The sequence below is a fragment of the Fundulus heteroclitus genome, chromosome 18 (assembly GCF_011125445.2).
Source record: "Fundulus heteroclitus isolate FHET01 chromosome 18, MU-UCD_Fhet_4.1, whole genome shotgun sequence".
NCBI lineage: Eukaryota > Metazoa > Chordata > Actinopteri > Cyprinodontiformes > Fundulidae > Fundulus > Fundulus heteroclitus.
In genome coordinates, this window is record NC_046378.1 from 25,463,276 (window position 1) to 25,486,705 (window position 23,430).

Below are 23,430 nucleotides of genomic sequence, written 5' to 3' on the forward strand. Positions count from 1 at the left end.
ACAACGTTTACAAAGCTGTGTATGCACTGGCATATGCCCTTCACGGTTTGCTGCATTGTGAACCAGGGAGTGGGCCTTTTAAAGAGGGAAGCTGTGCTACTTTGGAAACACTTCAACCATGGCAGGTAAAAGAGGCTTGGCTGCTTTATGAATATTGGAAAGGTTCGTATAGATAAAGCAAAGTTAAACCAATAAATTGGTGCCTTAGTAAAATGATAGCAGAGATGTTCAAAATTGTCTTACTCTGTCAATGTCAGTGCAAGTTGAGATGCACAAACTTGGAATTTATTGAATTTTATTTTTCAGTCTGCCATCTTTGCTTTTTGTGTCTCTAATTATCTTTCTCTTAGCTTGTGTATTACCTGGAAAGGGTTAATTTTACCACATCCTTTGGTGATCAAGTGTCATTTGATGAGAATGGTGACGCTTTACCAATATATGACATTATGAATTGGCTCTGGCTCCCTGATGGAGTAACTGGAGTTCAAAATGTTGGAGAGGTTAAAATGTCAGCATTCAATGGTGAACAACTCACACTTGATGTTGACAAAATCTTCTGGAACTTTGAATCCAACAAGGTAGTCTCTTCCTCTTTTCTCTCTTGTAGATCATGAAGGCAGTTTTAAAAAGAGTGACGTGCTTATTTTTCTTTTACAGCCACCCCGTTCAGTTTGCAGTGAGGTCTGTCCTCCAGGTACCCGTATGGTTAGAAAGAAGGGAGAACCTGAATGCTGTTTTGACTGCTTCCCCTGCGCTGAAGGAAAAGTCAATAACAAGACCAGTAGGTTTCTGTATTTAAGAGTTTTTGGTACACAGTATTGTTTCATAAAATTACAGTGTTTACAAGTGTGAAAAAAATTAGGCAATATAAAGTGGTTTGAGTTGCCAGTAGGACTGTAAAAGCGTGCTGAGTGCAGATCAATCTAACATGTCTCTTTCACAAACAGCCATGAAAGATTTTTAAGCTGATCAGCTAAAAATAAATTGACAGCAACAATTAAGTCATACATATCTCAGAGAAGTTTTGTGTGGTATATATTGCCTCCTCCTAAATTGAAGGTGACCTGTTTTTTTTTTTGTTTTTTAAGATTACGTGTTTGTGTGTTTTTTTATTACGAAGTTATCATCTGTGATGGGGCAAATCAAAATCTTTGGGTTTCCTGACCTAGAAAATGTATTTGTGTTTATACGTTTTGATTAAAGGTATACTATGCAACCGGGGTTGATTTTCCAGCGAGGCTCCCCCCAGAGGGCGAAAGTAAAAGTGCACTGTCGTAAATATGCTCAGCTGTTCTCCTGGTTTGTCCGTCAAGCCAGGCGCGGTTGTTTTGAGCTTAGCAGACAGGCGAACACAACGAATACAAAAGTCGAAAAAACGGCAGTACAAACAATGACTAACACAGTGAAAGTATGAACATGCACACAGAGAGAGAGAAACCATTCCAATGCAGTGTTTCCCCTAGGAATTTGGGACGACCGGCGGAGTGGGGGGGGGGGGGGGGGGGGGAGACAAACTTTGCGCCGCTGAGCGGAGCGGGGGGGAGACAAACTCTGCGCCGCTGAGCGGCTGAGCAGAGCGGAGCGGAGCGGAGAGCGGGGGGGAGACAAACTTTGCACCGCTGACCGACGGAGCGGAGCAGGGGGGAGACAAACTTTGCACCGCTGACCGGCTGAGCGGAGCGGGGGGGAGACAAACTTTGCGCCTTTTATTATTTTTTTTTTTATTTTTTTTTTACTTTTATTTTTTTATTATTATTTTTTTGGAATGTCGGCGAGGCGGTAGCGTGAGGGAAACCCTACAATGTTACTTACAATCGCATCAGCAGAAACGCGAGGTCCGCGTCAGCCTTGCAGCCTTCTATGTTCACCCGTGTACGACTCCTCTCTCTGTCCAGAGCCCTTTTCCTCTTTCTTGCCTGCTCCAACATGGGCTTTCGCTGTTTTCTCGCTGGTTCCGCCATGATAACTGCACAAATATCGCCACTGCGCTACCAACGAGCACACCTTTCACTGCGGGCGTGTAGCAGTTCTCGCAGTAAAGCAAGACCGACTCTCGCGACGCACACGAGACTACTGAACCTGTGAGTGCGGGCCGACTGCTCCTGCAATTGCAAGTGCGGTATTTCCCCCACAGACCACCAGGGCGGCCGAGAAAACCTTAGTTCACCTTGAAATGACTCATTTAATCATCCAAAACGGTATGGAACATATTAATTAACTGAAAAATGTTGCATAGTATGCCTTTAATGCATTAAATTGGGTAATTGTCCTTTAATTAAATGCAATAAAAACACATCCTTTTCCAGAGGGTTAGACATCAAAATGTGAATTGTTTCATTTGACTGCATATATCACACGGTGTTCTTCTTTTTGTCAGATTCCTTGGAGTGTTTCAGCTGTCCAGAGGATTTCTGGTCCAGCCCCCAGCGAGATCTCTGTGTTCCCAAGAAAACAGAGTTCCTCTCCTATCAGGAACCTTTAGGGATCTGTTTGACAGCTGCCTCATTGCTGGGCACATTCACCTGTGCTGTTGTTCTGGGGATTTTCATCTATCACCGCAGAACGCCTATAGTTAGAGCCAACAATTCAGAACTCAGTTTCCAACTTTTGCTGTCTCTTAAACTGTGCTTCTTGTGTTCCCTGCTGTTTATTGGACGGCCCAGGCTCTGGACGTGTCAGCTGAGACATGCAGCATTTGGAATTAGCTTTGTGCTTTGTGTCTCGTGCATTCTGGTTAAAACAATGGTGGTTCTGGCTGTTTTCAAAGCCTCCAAACCAGGAGGGGGAGCCAGCCTTAAGTGGTTTGGTGTTTCACAGCAGAGAGGAACAGTTCTAGTTCTCACTTCTGTTCAAGCTGCAATTTGTACGGCTTGGCTTGTCACCTACTCACCAGCTCCGTATAAAAATACTCACTACCACAACGACAAGATAGTTTACGAATGTGTTGTTGGCTCAACAGTCGGTTTTTCAGTGTTACTTGGTTATATTGGCTTACTAGCCATAGTCAGTTTTCTGATTGCGTTTCTGGCCAGGAATCTTCCTGACAACTTCAATGAAGCAAAATTAATCACATTCAGTATGTTAATTTTTTGTGCCGTGTGGGTGGCCTTCATACCTGCTTATATCAGCTCACCAGGAAAACATGCAGATGCAGTAGAGGTGTTTGCAATCCTGGCCTCCAGCTTTGCCCTTTTGGTAGCACTCTTTGGACCCAAATGTTACATAATTCTGCTGAGACCAGAAAGAAATACAAAGAAAGCTATAATGGGGCGAAGCACCACTGAAAGGTAAAAAAAAGGTGTTGGAGAAGTGAACTACCTAGAAACTATACACACATTCTACTCCATTGAGGTGCATTATGTACAGCCATAAATACAACTAAAACTGGGCAGCCTAGAGTTTATTCCTAAATGCACCATAACCCTTCTCCAACCCTTTTCAAATATGTAGGTTGAGTCATGTCATTTTTCAATTTAGTTCAGTTTGTTTATACATTGCGCATGCTAGACACTTTACAAAACAAGCTGTTAAAGTTTATTTGGAAGTTAATTAAATTCAAATTAAAGTTAATTCAATTTTAAAACAGACTGAAAGTGTATACATTTGAGGTTTATCTTATAAAATAATGCAGTCAGGTTCAGTTTATTATTCCAGTTGGTAAAAGGGTTTTCTAGCTAAAGAAATCCAGCTGACTGTCTCAATTGACTCAGCAATCCTTTCTTTTCATAGTGCGTGTTGTGACAGTGGACAGTTACTTGCAGTGAGCCATTAACTTATTCTCATATGGAGCAGGCATGTGATAACAGTGGAAAGGAAAAACCCCTTTTAACAGGAAGAAATGTCCAGCAGAACCTGGTTTATTGTGAATGGCCATCTGCTGTGATGCACCGTTGGTTTGATAAGAGAGCATACACACACACAATAAAAGCACCAAATGCACTTGTCGAGAAGAACATTGTGTTAAATAAAAAGTAAACAGTACCTCCTTTCAGGAGAGAAACACAGCTAAACATGAGCTCAGAGCCATGAGTAAGTACTATTTTCTGTATTTCATTATATTACTTTAAATTATTTGTTTACTACTGTACTGTTATGGAAGTATTGTTTATTTCAAAGCACTTTAATTGTTTGAAATAAACAAGGAAACCTAATCCCCCTCATAACATATTTTAGCCTATATGAAATCACAACATTAAACAGTAAATATGAATAAATAAATGAGTGATAAACATAATATCTCAACTTTAAAGTTTGTAACTCCCCCCATACTAGAACCTTACACCACCCAGCCTCGTACTTGAAAATGTGCAGAGAGGAGGCGATGCCTGGCGGACAAGGAAACGTGTGAGGGGTGAGTGCAGGGCATTGTCTGTGTTTCTAGTAAAAGCTAAAATAAAGGTTGTCATGATTTGTTTATGGATGAACCCGGACACAGCACGCACACACAGAGCTGGTTTTAAGAGAGTTTATTGCAACAGTGAATGGTGATGACATGAAGAACCAGAGTCAGTTACAAGACGGGAATGTAGGATGCAGGAGCTGGCTGGCAGGTAAAGAACGGAGTAGATAGTCCATGAAACGGAGGAGCTGCGCTGCTGCAGGATCGGGAGTGGGGACCAGAGACCAGGAACACAGTTGGGTCCACTGTTGCTTTTGCTGTGTTACTAGGATATATAGGTATATTAGCTATTGTAAGCTTTTTCTTGGCATTTTTGGCGAGGAATCTGCCCAACAACTTCAACGAGGCCAAACTCATCACCTTCAGCATGCTGATCTTCTGTGCTGTATGGGTGGCTTTTGTTCCCGCATATATTAACTCCCCAGGAAAGTATGCTGATGTAGTGGAAGTATTTGCCATCCTAGCATCAAGCTTTGGTCTCCTGGTAGCACTGTTTGGACCTAAATGTTATCTAATTTTGCTCAAACCAGACAGGAATACAAAGAAGGCTATCATAGGTCGACACACCAAATCATGACCTTTGCCAATTCATCCAAAGTCACTTTGTTTTTGTTGTTTGTTTTTCACATTTGTTAATAACCATGCAGGAGCAATAAAGAGATGTCTTAAATGTTATTTAAAATAAAACGTTGCTAAACCTCTTTGTAATTGACTCTCATGGGTCATCAAATCTTTTCGGTTGCTAAATGGAGACTGCTTCTGCAAACATTTGTAAAAGAATTAGTCATATGAGGAGCTCAGGAAATTCCAGTGTGGTACCATGGTAGAATACTAATAGTGCAATAGCTGCAGTCATGGATTTTCCCTATTAAATATTTTTTAATCAACTGTTGAGGTATTTTAACAAAGTGGAAGTGGTTCGAAACAAGACTTATGCACTCAATTCTACCACAAAGCTGCAGACCACATAAAATCACAGACTTAATGCAAGCTTTGCACAAAGTGATATAAAGCACGCTGCCACTGGGTTCTACAGAATTTTAGAAACTGCGGCTCAGTATGTACAGAAGTTGTCCTAAAATCTGAAAATTTGTCTTAAATTTCAGCTTCCTCCTGGCACATGTCGATGTGCACCTGGGCAAGGAACTTGACCCCAAGTTGCCTAAAGATCTGCGTATCAATGTATAAATGTGACTCCGATTGCATGAATGTGGCTCTAGTACAAAGTGCTTTGAGTGGTAGTGTGAAAAAGGGCTTGATAATGTAATCATCGTCACTGACCTGTTTCGGGTAGTTTTTGGGTCCAACTCCTGATCATTACAGATAAAGCCAAAACCTAAATCATTCAGCTCGTTGTGAAATGATTAGGGCTGGGCAAGTTAACGCGTTAATTTCGCGTTAATTCATTAGACTATTAACGGCGATATTTATTTTATCGCGCATTAACGCATGTTGCACACATGCTTTCAGTTAATGTCAGTCAGCACTCACGGCAGCACTCTGGTGCTCCCCCTCCCCTCTCGTACATAGCTCAGCGGTGCCAGCCAATCAGCACGCAGGCTCAGCCTGGCCCGCCCACTCAGCTCTCACACAAACTTAACACACAAACAGCTGAGAGAGACCGCAACAGCGGAAAAACATGAACAGGGGAAGTAGCACCGTTTGGCTTTATTTTAATACCGTAAATGAAATCAAGCTGTATGTTTTGTAAAAAGCCGGTTCATTTCAGTGGAAACACAACAAATTTATCTAAGCACGTGAAAAAACATGAAAACGTCGAGCCACAGAAACGGAGAGAGGAGACGAAACTTCTGTCATTGCCCCGACAGACCCACAGACGTCTCTGACTGAGGCGTTTCAGTCCTCCATGGAACATCCAGGTAGATCAGTGTTCATCTTCAGCAGCAGTTCATGTTAACTTTCAAAGTAGATATTATCTATCATATGTTATTGGAGCCCACACAGAAAATGTAATTAAGACCTTGAAAGAACCCAGTACATATATTTAAAAGTGTTATTTAAGATAAGATAACATTAGCTAATCCTTTTTTTATCCCACAACGGGGAAATTTATAGGATTAAAGCAACAGGCAGGTGCACACAACACAGACAAAATTACATAAGAATTGAAATATATAAGAGGTGGATTAGCGAAAAAACACTGAACATAACATTATTGTTATTATTATTATTATTATATAATTGTAATAATAAAATAAAAACCACAAAACCGAAAAGGTCAGCAGTTTCATGATACATCAAGCTTAGGGACTGGCTAATATACAGCAGGTCAAAAAAGGCCATATTTTGGCTGCAGTGCTTGCTGTTCTCTTATGAAGAAAAGATTAACCAGTGCACTAAATTCAATAGAGGGGTTGAAAATATCCAGTATAAAATAAGTGCTACAAATGTTACAACACTTTTGTTCATATGGCAGCAGAACATTAAAATAAAAGTGCTCTTTACACTACTTTTGAATTCATTCTGGGAGTTTGCGCATACGATGCGATTAATCATGATTAATCGGGCAAATTATGCGATTAATCACGATTAAAGATTTTAATCGTTGCCCAGCCCTAGAAATGATATATAATTAGGCAGTCGGTCACGGCAGATGTCCGTTCCCACTAAGCCTGGTTCTGATGGAGGCTTTCCTCCCTGTTAAAGCGGAGTTTTCCGTTCCACTGTTGCTTCATGCTTGCTCAGTATGAGGGATTGCTGCAAAGCCATTGAAAATGCAGACGACTGTCCCTGTTGCTCTACACTCTTTCTGGAGGAGTGAATGCTGCTTGTCAATCAATGCAATCAGCTGGGTTTCCTTAGATAGCAAACTTTTTGACCAATCTGTCTGGATGATATGATTGATTTTGACTTTGTAAAGTGCCTTGAGATGACATGTGTTGAGAATTGTCGTTTTATAAATAAAATTTAATTGAATTTAATTAATCTCTAAAGAAGCTGATTAAACCTCTACCAACTCTTTGCATAGGCTAATTAGTTTACACGTGTTTTAAAACACACAAACCTTTTGAAGATCAGGCCCATAGTTTCTCATGTCTAAGAGCTAACCACAGGGATTTCCTTCTTTTACCCATTTGGTAATGTACTGACAATTACACAGGATTACATGGTTAAATCTGTTTGGCAAAGGCAACTGCATGTCAAACCCAAACTCAAAGATCATAAATGGTTTATTGTTAACTGCTGTAGCAGGCAAAATGATGTGTGCTGTATTTTCCAGATTTATCTAGAATAACCTGGAGCCTGCCATGGTCAGGTATATTATAATTTTAGCCACTCAATTTAGTAAAATTACTGATGATATGCACATGTATTCTAATGGTGTTCTCTACTGACCCTCAGACGGACTAGAAACTTGTCCAGGATATATCTTGTCTTTTGTTTATTAATTTATTAGAAATTAGCCATAGCCCACTCCACCTACAGCCCCTGCACAGGATTAAGCACATATAAAAAACAGATTGACGTTCCAAGATAGTCAAAATATACAATTTAAAATACCTGGAAAATGTATTGATTTTATGTCACAGAAATGTACTTTCCAACAGCCCTAACAATAAATCTTGATAGATTGATAGCTTTATTACTAGTGTCATGTAAAGTTACCATTATCGAAATCTGTCTCTCTATGCTTCCATTTTCATGGTTTGCTGCTGCCATCTAGAGGACAGTTTAACAGTTTAACTTAACAGATGTGTGACAGTGAATAGAATACTATTCACTCGTTTACTTCTTTCAGTGTATGTGTATCTTTTTCGCAGACACAAACCAATTTTTAGAATTATATTTGGGTCACAACAGTCTTTCTGGTGCATAGACCTAAGGGGTCTGCAATTATTTCATCAGAGATTGTTTATGATAGAGTTTTCATGTCTTACTGAGGAACTATATAAATTTATGTCATGTTTAAAAGAGTCAAGAAATTTAAAAGTAAGAGGTCTGGCTATTGTAACACATAATGACACAAGGTATATATCGAGCGTGTATAAATATAGGAACAAGTGTTTGTATATTTTGTGATAGTTTGATCTACTTGAAGATTGATGTTCTAATGTGTGGATTTTTGTTTGTTCCTGTGTAACTACATGGAGGGCTAAAGATCTGGACTAATCAAATGAAGCTAGAGATTCAAGTCTTACATACTAAACATTTAAACTTGATAGAAATAAGAAAATAAAATTATGCGGATGTGTCCACACATTTTCCAAAGGGGCTTTTAGGAGTCTCAAAAAGGCCACTTTGGATAGCACCTGGATAACCGAACATTAAAAGGCTGTAATTCCACAGTTTTTTTTGCAAACACTCATTAACATACCTAAAGTCCAAAAATTAGTAACAGAAGTTCTTGTCCCACTTCACACAGTTAAGCAAAGCACTTCACACTTCAAGAGTTGGTCTGTAATGCTTTATGCATAACCACACAGTAACAGTGCAGAAATAAAGACTGTTTACACTCATGTGCTTTGAGGCCGGTCCATTTTTTATGTATCCTGTCTGGCAGTGTAGCATTAAGAATTGTTGTCTAAATGCCAAAGAGAGCCAAACAAATTTTACTTTCACAAGTGGATTGTTACTACTCTGGCCATAGTGCTCCACTAGATTTATTTATCCATAAAGCTTTATTAGATTTTATTCTAGGACTATTTCCTGTTCAATGAACACAAAACCGGGAAGGTAGAAGAGAAAAAAAGAATAGAAAAATATGAAACTATATACTAAAGGGGGGGGGGAAAGGTAAAAAACAGGAGAGGAAAAGGAGAGAGATAGATAACATCCCCGGAGTCTGCTTCTACTCGTAGAGAGATAGAAAAAGAACAGCAAAACAAACCAATAATTGTACAAACAACAAATGCCTTGATACCATCACTGAAAAATACACAGAATTATTTAATACGGGATGTATAAAGTGACAGCTAAAGCTATTGATAGGGGTTTTCTGTATAGAAGTGAATCTGTAAGCACCTCAATCCAAGCACCTGTAGGTGTTTGTGGGAGTGGACTCTTATACATAAGGTTTATCCATAAGGAAACTGCTCAATAGTGGTTGTGAGGAGCCAAAAGCCCGTCCCCCAGAGCCACGGGAGAGCACACCGAAGACCACCAACACACCAGCAGGTCAAGGTGCCAGCCAACGGAGGAGAGCATGATAGGGGAATGGGCTCCACTCTTAGTGGAGACCTGAGATGTTCCAGGAAAGAGGGCAGTACAAACCCAACATGACAAAACGACAAACAGAAAACCAGGTATGCAGTCACATTCACGCCTTAGTGTCCCCACATGCATACACTCTCTAAGGTCGTCTAAGGAAGAGTGCACTGGCCCAGATTAGAGGCCGATTGGCTGCAGAGAGAGCATAGACCAACACAACTGATGGAAATAGGTGTCAATTAGGAAAAGAAAAGCTGGAGAAGCTTACAAGGGCCACCACCATCTAAAGAGATATACAAATTAATAAAATGTGTGTGTTTATACATATATATTCCATTTACAAGAAAAATACTTTGAAAACTGGTATTTTCCAATATTCCAACAATGAACTATGGAAAACAAATCACATTTGCTAAAATTTTGACATAAATAAAAATCCCTTCATAATTCATGTGAATTTCTCCATATATTGCACATTTCCACCGTAACAATGACATTAACACATGGTGTGCTCTAACATCCAAAGTTGTAAGAGTTGTTTTAATACCATATTTCACACATAACGATTTTATGTGGACACAAACTCAGTCTAAATTGAATTACGTCAAAAGTCCAGCCCACTCTCCTTCCTCTACCCTTATTGGTGGCATGCCAATAAAGAGAAAACACTTAAAGTCAATAAAAGGGAGGGTGAGAAAATAAAAAATAAAAATCTAACAGCTGGGTTTAGGGATAGGGACATTAAAGTAATGTGGCCCTTTAAAGATAAATGCTTGGTCTTGATGCTGTTGCACTCTTTATGTCTTCGCTGCACCAGTCCGGCTCCTCAGCTGTCCTCCTGTCAGTCACAAGGACAGTTTCATCTAAGTAGTATGGACAAGGCTGGAGATGTAATATTGGGGGGTTTATTTGAGATACATTTCTTTTCAGTGTTTCCTGAACTGTCTTTTACATCTGAGCCTCAGCATCCTACCTGCCATGGGTAAGCGTAAATGTGGAAAAAGAAACCTCATTACTCTAAAGTATTTTTTTGTGTGTTTGTTTACTTCTACAAAATGGGAAACAATATTGCTGTTTAGTCTTTTTTTTACCTCCTGTGTTGTGTTTTTGTGAATTGAACCGTTGTGTTATTGTTTTAGTTTTGATGTTCTAGGATTTAGGCAGGCCCAAACCATGGCTTTTGCAATTGAAGAGATCAACAGGAACTCCAAGCTGTTACCCAACATGACTTTGGGGTACAGTCTGTATGACAACTGTGTTAAACTCGGAATAGGATTCCGTGCAGCACTGGCATTAATAAGTGGTCAAGAGGAGCAAATTCTAATGGAAGAGAGCTGTGAGGGAAGCACTCCAGTGTTGGGAATTGTGGGGGATTCTTCCTCCACACGTTCTATTGCCATCTCCACTGTTTTAGGTTTGTACAGAGTACCTATGGTAAGTTTTCAGCTTTATCTTCTAATTGTTCTGTCAGATTGTTTAGGATTTGTTCAGCTTTTAATAAGTTTTGAAGTAGCTAATTTTGAAGTAGCTTGTCTCGAAAACATATAAGGATGTGCAATGTGTATTTTCAACAGGTGAGTTATTTTGCCACATGTTCCTGTCTAAGTGACCGCAAGAAGTTCCCATCCTTCTTTAGAACGATACCAAGCGATGCTTTCCAGGTAAACCTTTAAACTGAGAAATATGATGATACAATGTTAAAAAAAAAACTTTAGCTTTGCAGTTTAGGAAAAAAGGAGAAAAATTTGCCAATATTTTTGTTTTGTTTTTATCAGATTTTCCACAAAAGGTTCCTCTTATCCTCTAACTCCATTCTTTCTCAGGTGAATGCTATGATTCAGATTCTAAAACACTTTGGCTGGACTTGGGTGGGACTTCTGATCAGTGATGATGATTATGGGCTCCATGCTGCCAGATCATTTCAGTCTGATCTGAGTCTGTCTGGTAAAAGCTGCCTGGCCTACTTAGAGGTGTTGCCGTGGAGCAACGAGGCTGCAGAGCTGAGGAGGATAGTGGATGTGATGAAGAAATCCACAGCTCATGTTGTCATTGTGTTTGCACATGAAAGCCACATGATCAATCTCATGGAGGAGGTATTTATGTTTAGTTTAGATACTTTCACGTAGAATGAAAATTGCATAAACATGATTTAAAAGGTGTACATGTGATAACACTACATATGGGTACATATGGGTATGTACCAGCTGTCACAGTCTGAAGTATATGATATGTTCAAACTGGTTAAATAGGGCATTATTATTGCTAAACTTTCTTTTCTGTGGTCTTTAAAAATGACCTTTGAAGGTTCATAAATATTGTCAAATGATTACATTGATCTTGTTTGTAAATGTCTATCTTTTTATAACATAAAAATATGACACGTCTTGTAAAAAGATATGTATCCTGTCATACCAAAAAAGAAAAAACTGTTAAAGAAAGAAATATTTTAACTAAAGTAATGTCTCGGCTTTTCATGGTCTAACATAAAACTGAAACAACTGTTTATTCTCTTATGTTGGCCTTCATTTGGGGTGAATTAGATGACAATAAGAGGTTAAAGATAGAGGGATAGGTAACTCAGCTCTAAAATGGAGACATTACATCACTTTAAAGTGCAAACCAAAATATCTGAAAGAATATCTTCAAATTCAAGGTACACAAAGAGCCTATAAGCTGGTGGTGATCCCAAGACAAAAAATGTATTGTCTCAACCACAAAACAATAGATTTTTGTCTATAATCTATGGGATCATTTGTCATTATTATCAGATTATATCATCATTTCTGCTTTTATCAATACCTTTATGTATGGCTGATGGCAAAAAAATCATTAATTACCATATTATCAAACAGTTTGTGATGTATTTGTAACGTTCCTGGCACTGGGGCTGTTAATTGCTGTCACCTGTTCCGGCTCCTCCTCTCCAGTATAAAGGTCCCGTGCCTTTCAGCCTCCAGTGCCAGAACGTCTCGAGCCAAACCGGTGAGAACTTCCAGCCTTCTGAACAACCTGTCTGTCAGTCTGAAGCCCGACCTGTTTTTGCCCTGTTTTTTGAGCCAGCTCTGCCCTTTTCGGATCCTGTCTGCCTGCCCTGAGTTCTGCCTGTCAGTCTCTGGATTTGGATTGCTCACCCGTGTACCGACCTTATCAGCCTGTGAGTACCTGAGATTGCCTGTCCCCCTAAACTGTCTGTTCTTTGGATTCTGACGCGGACCTGGACCTGGAACCCCCTTTCGGATTTGCCCTTGGAAACCTCTGCCTAATCAATCGCCCTCACGATATCGGACCCGGACTGGACTCGGACAAACGACCTTGGATAATCCTGCACGGACTCTGCCGCCCTCAGGGGCCAGAAGAAACCCCGACAAGCCCACTCTCCACCAGGTTAGTGATCCAGCTTCTAGTCCACCTTTCTATCTGGCTCCGCTGATCACTAACCTGTCGTCTCGTCACCAGGAGCTGCCAGCCGCCGAGCGTGAGCCGCACGCAGCAAGGGCCGTGCAACCCCTTCTTTTAATAAAATATCAAAGCGTCACTGACCTGTTTTGGGGTTGTCTTTTGGGTCCATCCAAATTCATAACAGTACGTTCTGGCCCAAGTAAAATGGATCCTTCACCCGAGGCTCAGTGGCGCGCGGGGGTTGAAAAATCTATTTCAGAGCTAGAATCCGGTGTTTCGGAGATCCTCAATCACCTCCGCAACCCATCCCCTCCACTTCCGCAAACAGCTCCTCCGAGCGGCCCGTCACTTCCGGTTACGTCATCCGTACCTGAGCCGCGTCTCACCCCGCCAGGCTCTTTTAGCGGCGATCCGGAGCATTGCCGGGCTTTTTTGACACAATGTGAAATTCACTTCGAGCTGCAACCATCGTCCTTCCATTCTGAACGGTCGAAGGTGGCCTATGTAATCTCTCTGTTGGCCGGTAAAGCCAGATTATGGGGCACCTCCGAGTGGCAAAATGATGCACGTATTTGCCACTCGTATCATGACTTCTCTAGAGAACTGACTCGAGTTTTCAGTCCCGTGCTGCCCTGCAGGGAGTCCTCTAGGGGGCTTTTATCCCTGAGACAGGGGGACAGGTCCGTCTCAGACCACATTATTGATTTTCATTTACTGGCAGCAGAGAGTTTGTGGAATGAGATTGCTCTCATGGATGTTTTTATTCATGGTTTAAACGACAAAATAAAGGATGAGCTCGCCACCCGGGAGTATCCCAAATCGCTGAAACAGCTCGAGGAGCTTGTTACGCGAGTTGATCTCCGCCTCTTGGAGCGACGGAGGGAGCGTCGTTCAACCTCCACAAATCACCCTCGTTTTGCTGCTGCTTCCTCTGTTTCATCCTCTGCTCCTCCTAAGCCGCCGCAACCGGAACCTATGCAACGTAGAAAGGCAGAGTTGCCTAAGGAGGAGTACCAGCGCAGGCTGCAGCTGGGTCTCTGCCTCCACTGTGGAGGAGCGGGTCACCGAGCACGGTTCTGTCCGGTAAAAGGAACAAGCTCATTAGGGGGTAGGGAATCCCTACTGAGCTACACCAGACTCTCTGTCCCCCCCGACCGGTTACTTCCGGCCACTCTAACCACTCCTTCTAAGTCCCACAGGGTATCCGTTTTCATCGACTCTGGAGCGGACACTGAGTTCATGGATGAGGCGTTGGCCAGGAAATTGAACATCCCTCTTCTGCATGGCTCCTCCCCCTGCAGTGTGCTTGCCCTGGACGGCCACGAACTGAACCACTCTCGCCTCATCACAGAACCCTTGGAACTGACTATGGGAGGTAATCATAGAGAAAAGCTGGTTTTTATGATTATTGACTCCCCGCAGGTCCCAGTTATTTTGGGCGCGACATGGCTCAGAAGACACAACCCTCAGATTGACTGGCGGCGGGTAGAAGTTACGGGCTGGGCTGGCTCCTGTTCTGAATCGTGTCTGCTTTCTGCTCAGCCACCTAGTTCCTCTGAGGGTAAGGAAGTTGATTACTACCCTGATCTGTCCAAGGTTCCTTCCTGTTACCATGATTTGAAGGAGGTTTTTAACAAGGCCAAGGCCACGAGCCTTCCTCCTCATCGCCCCTTTGACTGCGCAATCGACTTATTACCCGGAACCGTTCCGCCCAGAGGGCGTCTTTACTCATTATCACCGCCCGAGTCCCAAGCCATGCAGGACTACATTAATGAGTCCCTAAGGGCCGGCATCATTCGCCCCTCCTCATCTCCTGCAGGGGCGGGGGTTTTTTTTGTCGGAAAGAAGGACGGCTCCCTTCGCCCTTGCATTGATTATAGGGGGCTCAATAGCATTTCGGTTAAAAACCGATACCCCATCCCATTAATGAACACTGCGTTTGACCAGGTCCAAGCAGCCAAGGTGTTTACTAAGCTGGACCTACGCAATGCCTATCATTTGGTCCGCATAAAGGAAGGAGATGAGTGGAAAACCGCTTTTAACACACCAACGGGCCATTATGAATATATGGTGATGCCCTTTGGCCTAACCAATGCCCCAGCGGTTTTCCAGAACTTGGTAAATGATGTTCTAAGGGATATGATTGGCCGCTTCGTTTTTGTCTACTTAGATGACATCCTCATTTACTCTGAAGACCTAACCCTCCACAAACAACATGTCCGCTCAGTTCTTCTCCGGCTCCTCCAGAACCAGCTTTATGTAAAAGCTGAGAAGTGTGAGTTTCACTCATCATCAACCTCCTTCCTCGGCTTCATTCTATCCCCTGGACAGATTTCAATGGACCCGGCCAAGGTCCGGGCCGTCACGGAGTGGCCCACGCCTGTAGATCGTAAGCAGCTCCAGAGGTTCCTGGGGTTCTCTAACTTCTACAGGAGGTTCATTCGAAACTTCAGCCAGGTTGCTTCCCCACTTCACGCACTCACGTCCAGCAAGACTAAGTTTGCTTGGAACGAGCAGGCTGACCAGGCCTTCAAGCGCCTAAAGAGTCTTTTCACCTCTGCCCCGGTTCTTGTTTCTCCTGACCCAGAGAGGCAGTTTATAGTGGAGGTGGATGCTTCAAGTTCTGGGGTTGGAGCGGTCCTCAGCCAAGAATCCACTGACGGCCGTATTCACCCCTGTGCCTTCTTTTCCCGAAGGCTGTCTAAGGCTGAACAGAATTATGATGTGGGCAATCGTGAACTCTTGGCTGTTAAGTTAGCTCTCGAGGAGTGGAGGCACTGGCTAGAAGGCTCCAAGCTCCCGTTTTTGGTCTGGACTGACCACCGTAACCTTGAATACTTAAAGACTGCCAAAAGGCTCAACCCTGGACAGGCCAGGTGGGCGTTGTTTTTTGGCCGTTTTGACTTCACCCTCTCCTACAGACCCGGATCCAAAAATGGTAAGCCCGATGCTCTGTCCAGGGTGTTCGAGACTTCAGAGAAAGATCTCGACCAAGAACGGGGATTCATCTTACCCGACACAGTTAGGTGTGCTGTCTCCCGCCTCGGGTTAGAGAGAGAGGTAAGGGAGTCTCTTGGGTCCGTTCAGGTACCCAAGGCCTGCCCCAAGGACAGGTTATTCGTTCCCCATCACCTCAGGCCTAAGGTCATCGACTTCTGCCACAGCTCCCGCTTATATGGTCATCCCGGCATCAGTAAGACCCTTAGGCTCATCCGCTCCCAGTTTTGGTGGCCTTCCCTAACCACAGATGTCAGCCAGTTTGTCTCCGCCTGCTCACCCTGCAACCAGGCTAAGGCTTCCCGTCGTCCCCCAGCAGGTCTGCTCCGTCCCCTGCCTGTCCCTTCCCGGCCTTGGTCCAGCCTTTCGATGGACTTTGTTACTGGCCTCCCACCCTCTGACGGTTACACTGTTATCCTCACTATTGTAGACCGTTTTTCAAAGATGGTCCATTTGGTCCCTTTACCTAAGCTCCCTTCAGCCAAGGAGATGGGATTGATCCTAGCCAAGGAGGTGTTCAGGCTCCACGGTCTGCCTTCCGATATTGTCTCAGACAGGGGTCCACAATTTGTGGCCCGTTATTGGCAGGAGTTCTGCGCCATGCTTGGCATCTCTGTAAACCTCTCCTCAGGCTTCCACCCTCAAACAGATGGCCAATCAGAGAGAATGAATCAAGAGGTTGAGACTAAGATTCGCCTCTTCTGCCAGTCTGACCCCTCTAAGTGGGCTCGAGATTTACCCTGGGTGGAGCACGCCATTAATGCCACACCATCCTGCTCCACTGGTCTTTCCCCATTCTACGTGGTTTATGGCTTCCAGCCCCCAGTGTTTGCCACTGAAGAGGTAAAGTCCAGGGTCCCGTCTGCTCGTCTCTCGGCCATAAGGTGCCAACGTGCCTGGAGGAAGGCCAAGAAGGCCATTCTCGCTGCCTCCAGTAATCAGGCCCGCGCAGCCAACCGTCGACGAAGTCCTGCCCCTCATTACCAGGTTGGTGACAGGGTTTGGCTGTCCACTAGAGACCTCCCCCTGAAGGTCGACAGTAAAAAACTGGCACCCCGGTTTATCGGCCCTTTCACCATCACCAAAGTGGTTAATCCTGTGGCGGTTCGCCTCCGTTTGCCTCCGGCCATGAAGGTCCATCCCACGTTCCATGTTTCCCGGGTCAAGACCTCCAGCATGCTTCCCGCCCCCACGCCCCTACCTCCCACCCGGCTTGTTGATGGCTCTCCCGTCTTCACTGTGAAGAAGATCCTGAAGTCTCGCATATGGGGTCGGGGTACCCAGTACCTCATTGATTGGGAGGGTTACGGGCCGGAGGAACGCCAGTGGGTTCCCTCCCGCAACATTTTGGACAAGTCTCTAATTAGCGACTTCCACAGGGCCCATCCGGACCAGCCCAGGGCGCCTGGAATTCGCCCTTGAGGGGGGGGCTCTGTAACGTTCCTGGCACTGGGGCTGTTAATTGCTGTCACCTGTTCCGGCTCCTCCTCTCCAGTATAAAGGTCCCGTGCCTTTCAGCCTCCAGTGCCAGAACGTCTCGAGCCAAACCGGTGAGAACTTCCAGCCTTCTGAACAACCTGTCTGTCAGTCTGAAGCCCGACCTGTTTTTGCCCTGTTTTTTGAGCCAGCTCTGCCCTTTTCGGATCCTGTCTGCCTGCCCTGAGTTCTGCCTGTCAGTCTCTGGATTTGGATTGCTCACCCGTGTACCGACCTTATCAGCCTGTGAGTACCTGAGATTGCCTGTCCCCCTAAACTGTCTGTTCTTTGGATTCTGACGCGGACCTGGACCTGGAACCCCCTTTCGGATTTGCCCTTGGAAACCTCTGCCTAATCAATCGCCCTCACGATATCGGACCCGGACTGGACTCGGACAAACGACCTTGGATAATCCTGCACGGACTCTGCCGCCCTCAGGGGCCAGAAGAAACCCCGACAAGCCCACTCTCCACCAGGTTAGTGATCCAGCTTCTAGTCCACCTTTCTATCTGGCTCCGCTGATCACTAACCTGTCGTCTCGTCACCAGGAGCTGCCAGCCGCCGAGCGTGAGCCGCACGCAGCAAGGGCCGTGCAACCCCTTCTTTTAATAAAATATCAAAGCGTCACTGACCTGTTTTCGGGTTGTCTTTTGGGTCCATCCAAATTCATAACAGTATTGCTGAGCTTAGCAGATGAAGAGGTCTCCTTCTTTTGATCAGGTTTTAATCCTTTCTTTACTAACTCCCATGAGGACCTGTCACAGGTGGTAATGTTGTTCTAAGGGGAAGAAAGGCTCCATGATGTGCAGAGGTTATATTTAACAAAGATAAGCATAAAGTTCCACCTCTCACCATCTCAGAATGAAGGATGTGCATTACAGAAAAATATCACTTAGTAAATCTCATGACAAAACACTACAGCAGTGCATTAAACTTCATTGGTTGTGCTATTAAACTGTGTAGATAAAATTATTAATTGTTAATAAAATTAGCTATCCACGATTTTACTGAAATAAACATAGATTTCATCTGTGGGAAAAAAAGACAATTTTTTTGATGCATTTTCTATGCTGTATATAGAGTTAAACATTTGAAAGACATTTTGACAACACATTTTGTACATGAATAGGTGGTGAGACAGAACTTGACAGGCCTGCAGTGGTTGGCGAGTGAAGCCTGGTCCACAGCCTCCGTGCTTCAGACCTCTGACCTCATGCCGTACCTTGGAGGCACATTGGGCATCGCTATCCGTCGAGGAGAGATACCAGGTCTCAGGGACTACCTGTCAGAAATAAATCCTAATATACAGCACAACAACAGCTATGGAAATAGCATTGTAAGATTTGACCGTATCACCAAATATAGTACTTCCACAAGTGATACATAATTATTGGTTCACTTAAAGTTTTGATATATTTCAGGTAAACCAGTTTTGGGAATTCACATTTCAGTGTAGATTTGCACCACCTCCAGTAGGCTGGGTTGAAAACGGGGGAAAGGTTTGCACTGGAAAAGAGGATTTAAGGACTGTAGAGACTGAGTTCTTAGACATTTCTAACCTCAGGCCCGAATACAACGTTTACAAAGCTGTGTATGCACTGGCATATGCCCTTCACGGTTTGTTGCATTGTGAACCAGGGAGTGAGCCTTTTAAAGAGGGAAGCTGTGCTACTTTGGAAACACTTCAACCATGGCAGGTAAAAGAGGCTTGGCTGCTTTATGAATGTTGGACAGGTTCGTATAGATAAGCAAAGTTAAACCAATAAATTGGTGCCTTAGTAAAATGATTGCAGACATGTTCAAAATTGTCTTACTCTGTCAATGTCAGTGGAAGTTAAGATGCACTAACTTGGAATTTATTGAAAATTTTTTTTTTCAGTCTGCCATCTTTGCTTTTTGTGTCTCCAATTTTCTTTCTCTTAGCTTGTGTATTACCTGGAAAGGGTTAATTTTACCACATCATTTGGTGATCAAGTGTCATTTGATGAGAATGGTGACGCTTTACCAATATATGACATTATGAATTGGCTCTGGCTCCCTGATGGAGTAATTGGAGTTCAAAATGTTGGAGAGGTTAAAATGTCAGCATTCAATGGTGAGCAACTCACACTTGATGTTGACAAAATCTTCTGGAACTTTGAATCCAACAAGGTAGTCTCTTTCTCTTTTCTCTCTTATAGATCATGAAGGTAGTTTCAAAAAGAGTGACGTGCTTATTTTTCTTTTACAGCCACCCCGTTCAGTTTGCAGTGAGGTCTGTCCTCCGGGTACCCGTATGGTTAGAAAGAAGGGAGAACCTGAATGCTGTTTTGACTGCTTCCCCTGCGCTGAAGGAAAAGTCAATAACAGGACCAGTAGGTTTCTGTATCTAAGGGTATTTGGTACACAGTATTGTTTCATAAAATTACAGTGTTTACAAGTGTGAAAAAAATTAGGCAATATAAAGTGGTTTGAGTTGCCAGTATGACTGTAAAAGCGTGCTGAGTGCAGATCAATCTAACATGTCTCTTTCACAAACAGCCATGAAAGATTTTTAAGCTGATCAGCTAAAAATAAATTCACAGCAAACAATTAAGTTACACATATCTCAGAGAAGTTTTGTGTAGTGTATATTGCCTCCTCCTAATTGAAGAAAATGACCTGTTTTTTTTTTTCTTTTGGGGGGTGTGGGGGGGGGGGGGGGGGTTGTGGTTACGTTTTTATTATTGTGAAGTTATCATTTTGGACAGGGGCAAATCAAGATTTTAGGGTTTCCTGACCTAGAAAATGTATTTGTGTTTATATATTTTGATTAATGCATTAAATTGGGTAATTGTCCTTTAATTAAATGCAATTAAAAACACATCCTTTTCCAGAGGGTTAGACATCAATGTGTGAATTGTTTTATTTGACTGCATATATCACACGATGTTCTTCGTTTTGCCAGATTCCTTGGAGTGTTTCAGCTGTCCAGAGGATTTCTGGTCCAGCCCCCAGCGAGATCTCTGTGTTCCCAAGAAAACAGAGTTCCTCTCCTATCAGGAACCTTTAGGGATCTGTTTGACAGCTGCCTCATTGCTGGGCACATTCACCTGTGCTGTTGTTCTGGGGATTTTCATTTATCACCGCAAAACGCCTATAGTTAGAGCCAACAATTCAGAACTCAGTTTCCAACTTTTGCTGTCTCTTAAACTGTGCTTCCTGTGTTCCCTGCTGTTTATTGGACGGCCCAGGCTCTGGACGTGTCAGCTGAGACATGCAGCATTTGGGATTAGCTTTGTGCTTTGTGTCTCGTGCATTCTGGTTAAAACAATGGTGGTTCTGGCTGTTTTCAAAGCCTCCAAACCAGGAGGGGGAGCCAGCCTTAAGTGGTTTGGTGTTTCACAGCAGAGAGGAACAGTTCTAGTTCTCACTTCTGTTCAAGCTGCAATTTGTACGGCTTGGCTTGTCACCTACTCACCAGCTCTGCATAAAAATACTCACTACCACAACGACAAGATAGTTTACGAATGTGTTGTTGGCTCAACAGTCGGTTTTTCAGTGTTACTTGGTTATATTGGCTTACTAGCCATCGTCAGTTTTCTGATTGCATTTCTGGCCAGGAATCTTCCTGACAACTTCAATGAAGCAAAATTAATCACATTCAGTATGTTAATTTTTTGTGCTGTGTGGGTGGCCTTCATACCTGCTTATATCAGCTCACCAGGAAAACATGCAGATGCAGTAGAGGTGTTTGCAATCCTGGCCTCCAGCTTTGCCCTTTTGGTAGCACTCTTTGGACCCAAATGTTACATAATTTTGTTGAGACCAGAAAGAAATACAAAGAAAGCTATAATGGGGCGAAGCACCATAGGGACTACTGAAAGGTAAAAAAGGTGTTAGAGAAGTTAACTACCTACATACTATACACACATTCTTCTCCAGTGTAGTTGCATTATGTACAGCCATAAATACAACTAACTAAAACTGGGCAAACCAGAGTTTTCTCCTAAATGCACCATAACCCTTCTCCCACCCTTTTCAAATATGTAAGTTGAGTCATGTCATTTTTCAATTTAGTTCAATTCTTTTATACATTGCGCATGCTAGGCACTTTACAAAACAATCTGTTAAGGTTTGTATTTGGAAGTATAAAGGTAATTCAGTCAATTTTAAAACAGACTGAAAGTGTATACATTTGAGGTTTATCTTATAAAATAATGCAGTCAGGTTCAGTTTATTATTCCAGTTAGTAAAAAGGTTTTCTATCTAAAGAAATCCAGCTGACTGCTTCAATTGACTCAGCAATCCTTTCTTTTCATAGTGCGTGTTGTGACAGTGGACAGCTACTTGCAGTGAGCCAATAACTTTTTCTTATATGGAGCAGGCATGTGATAACAGTGGAAATGAAAAACCCCTTTTAACAGGAAGAAATGTCCAGCAGAACCTGGTTTATTGTGAATGTCCATCTGCTGTGAAGCACCATTGGTTTGATAAGATAGAGCATACACTCAATAAAAGCACCAAAAGCACTTGTCGAGGAGAACATTATGTGTTAAATAACAAGTAAATAGTACCTCCTTTCAGGAGAGAAACACAGCTAAACATGAGCTCAGAGCCATGAGTAAATACTATTTTCTGTATTTCTGTTTTTTATTATATTAGTTTAATGATTAATTTGTTTATTTCTTTACTACTGTACTGTTATGGAAGTATTGTTTATTTCAAAGCACTTTAATTGTTTGAAATAAACAAGGAAACCTAATCCCCCTCATAACATATTTTAGCCTATATGAAATCGCAACATTAAACAGTAAATATGAATAAATAAATGAGTGATAAACATGATATCTCAACTTTAAAGTGTAACTCCCCCCATACCAGAACTTTACACCACCTAGCCTCATACTTGAAAATGTGCAGAGAGGATGCAATACCTGGCGGACAAGGAAACGTGTGAGGGCAGGGCATTGTCTGCGTTTTAGTAAAAGCTAAATAAATGTTTAATAAACTAACTTAATCACTAAACTGAAAAATCAATAGAATGACCACAAAACACACTATACAAACTCCTACTTGTTACAGAGGCGTAAAAGACTGTGCCACTTTTATACCCCACAGTGGCAGGGCTACTGGCGTCAGTTTCTCTTGGTGAGGTCACAAAAACTTTTGAACTAACAGCACTAATGATTCAAAAAAAATGCAAGGCACCCTTTGAACCTTAGGAGGGCGCTACACTGACATTTGCAGACCCAAAAAAAAAGTGATTTGGGGAGTGAGTTACCTTTTAAATTCTTGCAAAAAAGAAAAGTGTAAATTAATTATGGTTAGTATTATCATATCATTGTAAATTAATTTGAAAAAGAAAATCTAATAAAAAATATAAACCAATTCTGCCTTGACTTGACTCATTGTGAGAATTAGCTTTGGCAGTTAGGCAGTGTTTATTTATCAAACAGAATCAAAAGACTGTCAGCCATGCCATCAAGTGTGCAGAGCCACTGATTAGATACAGAACCAGGTGCTGCTATCAACCATCAGTTCAGTTAAAAGATTTCTCAAGAAATTTTGAGTTGTATCTGGTTGCATGACTAATGGTTGCTTGTGTTATGTGACTGGTTGGCAACACTGAGCTCTGCTTGGAGACCAGGGCAAAGTTAGAGTTGAAAACATACTCGCTGTGCTTGACAACTTCAAAAGAGTAATATGGTTTAACCTATCTATAGTACCCATATATCTGAAAAGGAAGTGACCCACACCCCTAAACTGCCATGTTGGCAGGCAAGCGCAGAGATAGGCAACACTAGGCAACTACAATCATTGTAGCTTCTAGACAAATAAAAAGGAAGTATATAATCTTGACCAATGTGCAAGACAATGATACATCTACAAAATTTCTGCTGTCAGGACCGACCCGTGTAAGGTAGAGAACAGAAAAATGTCAGACGATGCAGACAAACTGTCTCCGATATCATAATATGTCATAGTTATTTACTTAAAGTGAACACAAACAGTGCTTACACAGTGGAGGA

At 42.6% G+C, this 23,430-nt stretch overlaps 2 protein-coding genes and 2 long non-coding RNA genes across 4 annotated transcripts; all 4 read left to right on the top strand.

The window, feature by feature from the left end:
- Positions 1-480: 480 nt before the first annotated feature.
- Positions 481-3,358, top strand: LOC118566714 (extracellular calcium-sensing receptor-like). Its single transcript, XM_036149919.1, has 3 exons — positions 481-578; positions 658-757; positions 2,375-3,358. Exons 1-3 carry the CDS (start codon positions 507-509, stop codon positions 3,289-3,291), a joined length of 1,089 nt encoding a protein of 362 aa, XP_036005812.1. The 5' UTR covers positions 481-506; the 3' UTR covers positions 3,292-3,358.
- A 7,043-nt stretch (positions 3,359-10,401) lies between these two features.
- On the top strand, positions 10,402-21,731 carry LOC110366569 (extracellular calcium-sensing receptor-like). The gene is made up of 9 exons (XM_036150262.1): positions 10,402-10,550; positions 10,708-11,002; positions 11,143-11,229; positions 11,392-11,661; positions 18,570-18,776; positions 18,862-19,137; positions 19,364-19,591; positions 19,671-19,794; positions 20,367-21,731. Exons 1-9 carry the CDS (start codon positions 10,441-10,443, stop codon positions 21,287-21,289), a joined length of 2,520 nt encoding a protein of 839 aa, XP_036006155.1. The 5' UTR covers positions 10,402-10,440; the 3' UTR covers positions 21,290-21,731.
- On the top strand, positions 12,517-13,103 carry LOC118566806. The gene is made up of 2 exons (XR_004933301.1): positions 12,517-12,952; positions 13,025-13,103. It is a non-coding gene; the product is annotated as an uncharacterized LOC118566806 (long non-coding RNA).
- On the top strand, positions 17,466-18,067 carry LOC118566805. The gene is made up of 2 exons (XR_004933300.1): positions 17,466-17,916; positions 17,989-18,067. It is a non-coding gene; the product is annotated as an uncharacterized LOC118566805 (long non-coding RNA).
- Positions 21,732-23,430: the final 1,699 nt, after the last annotated feature.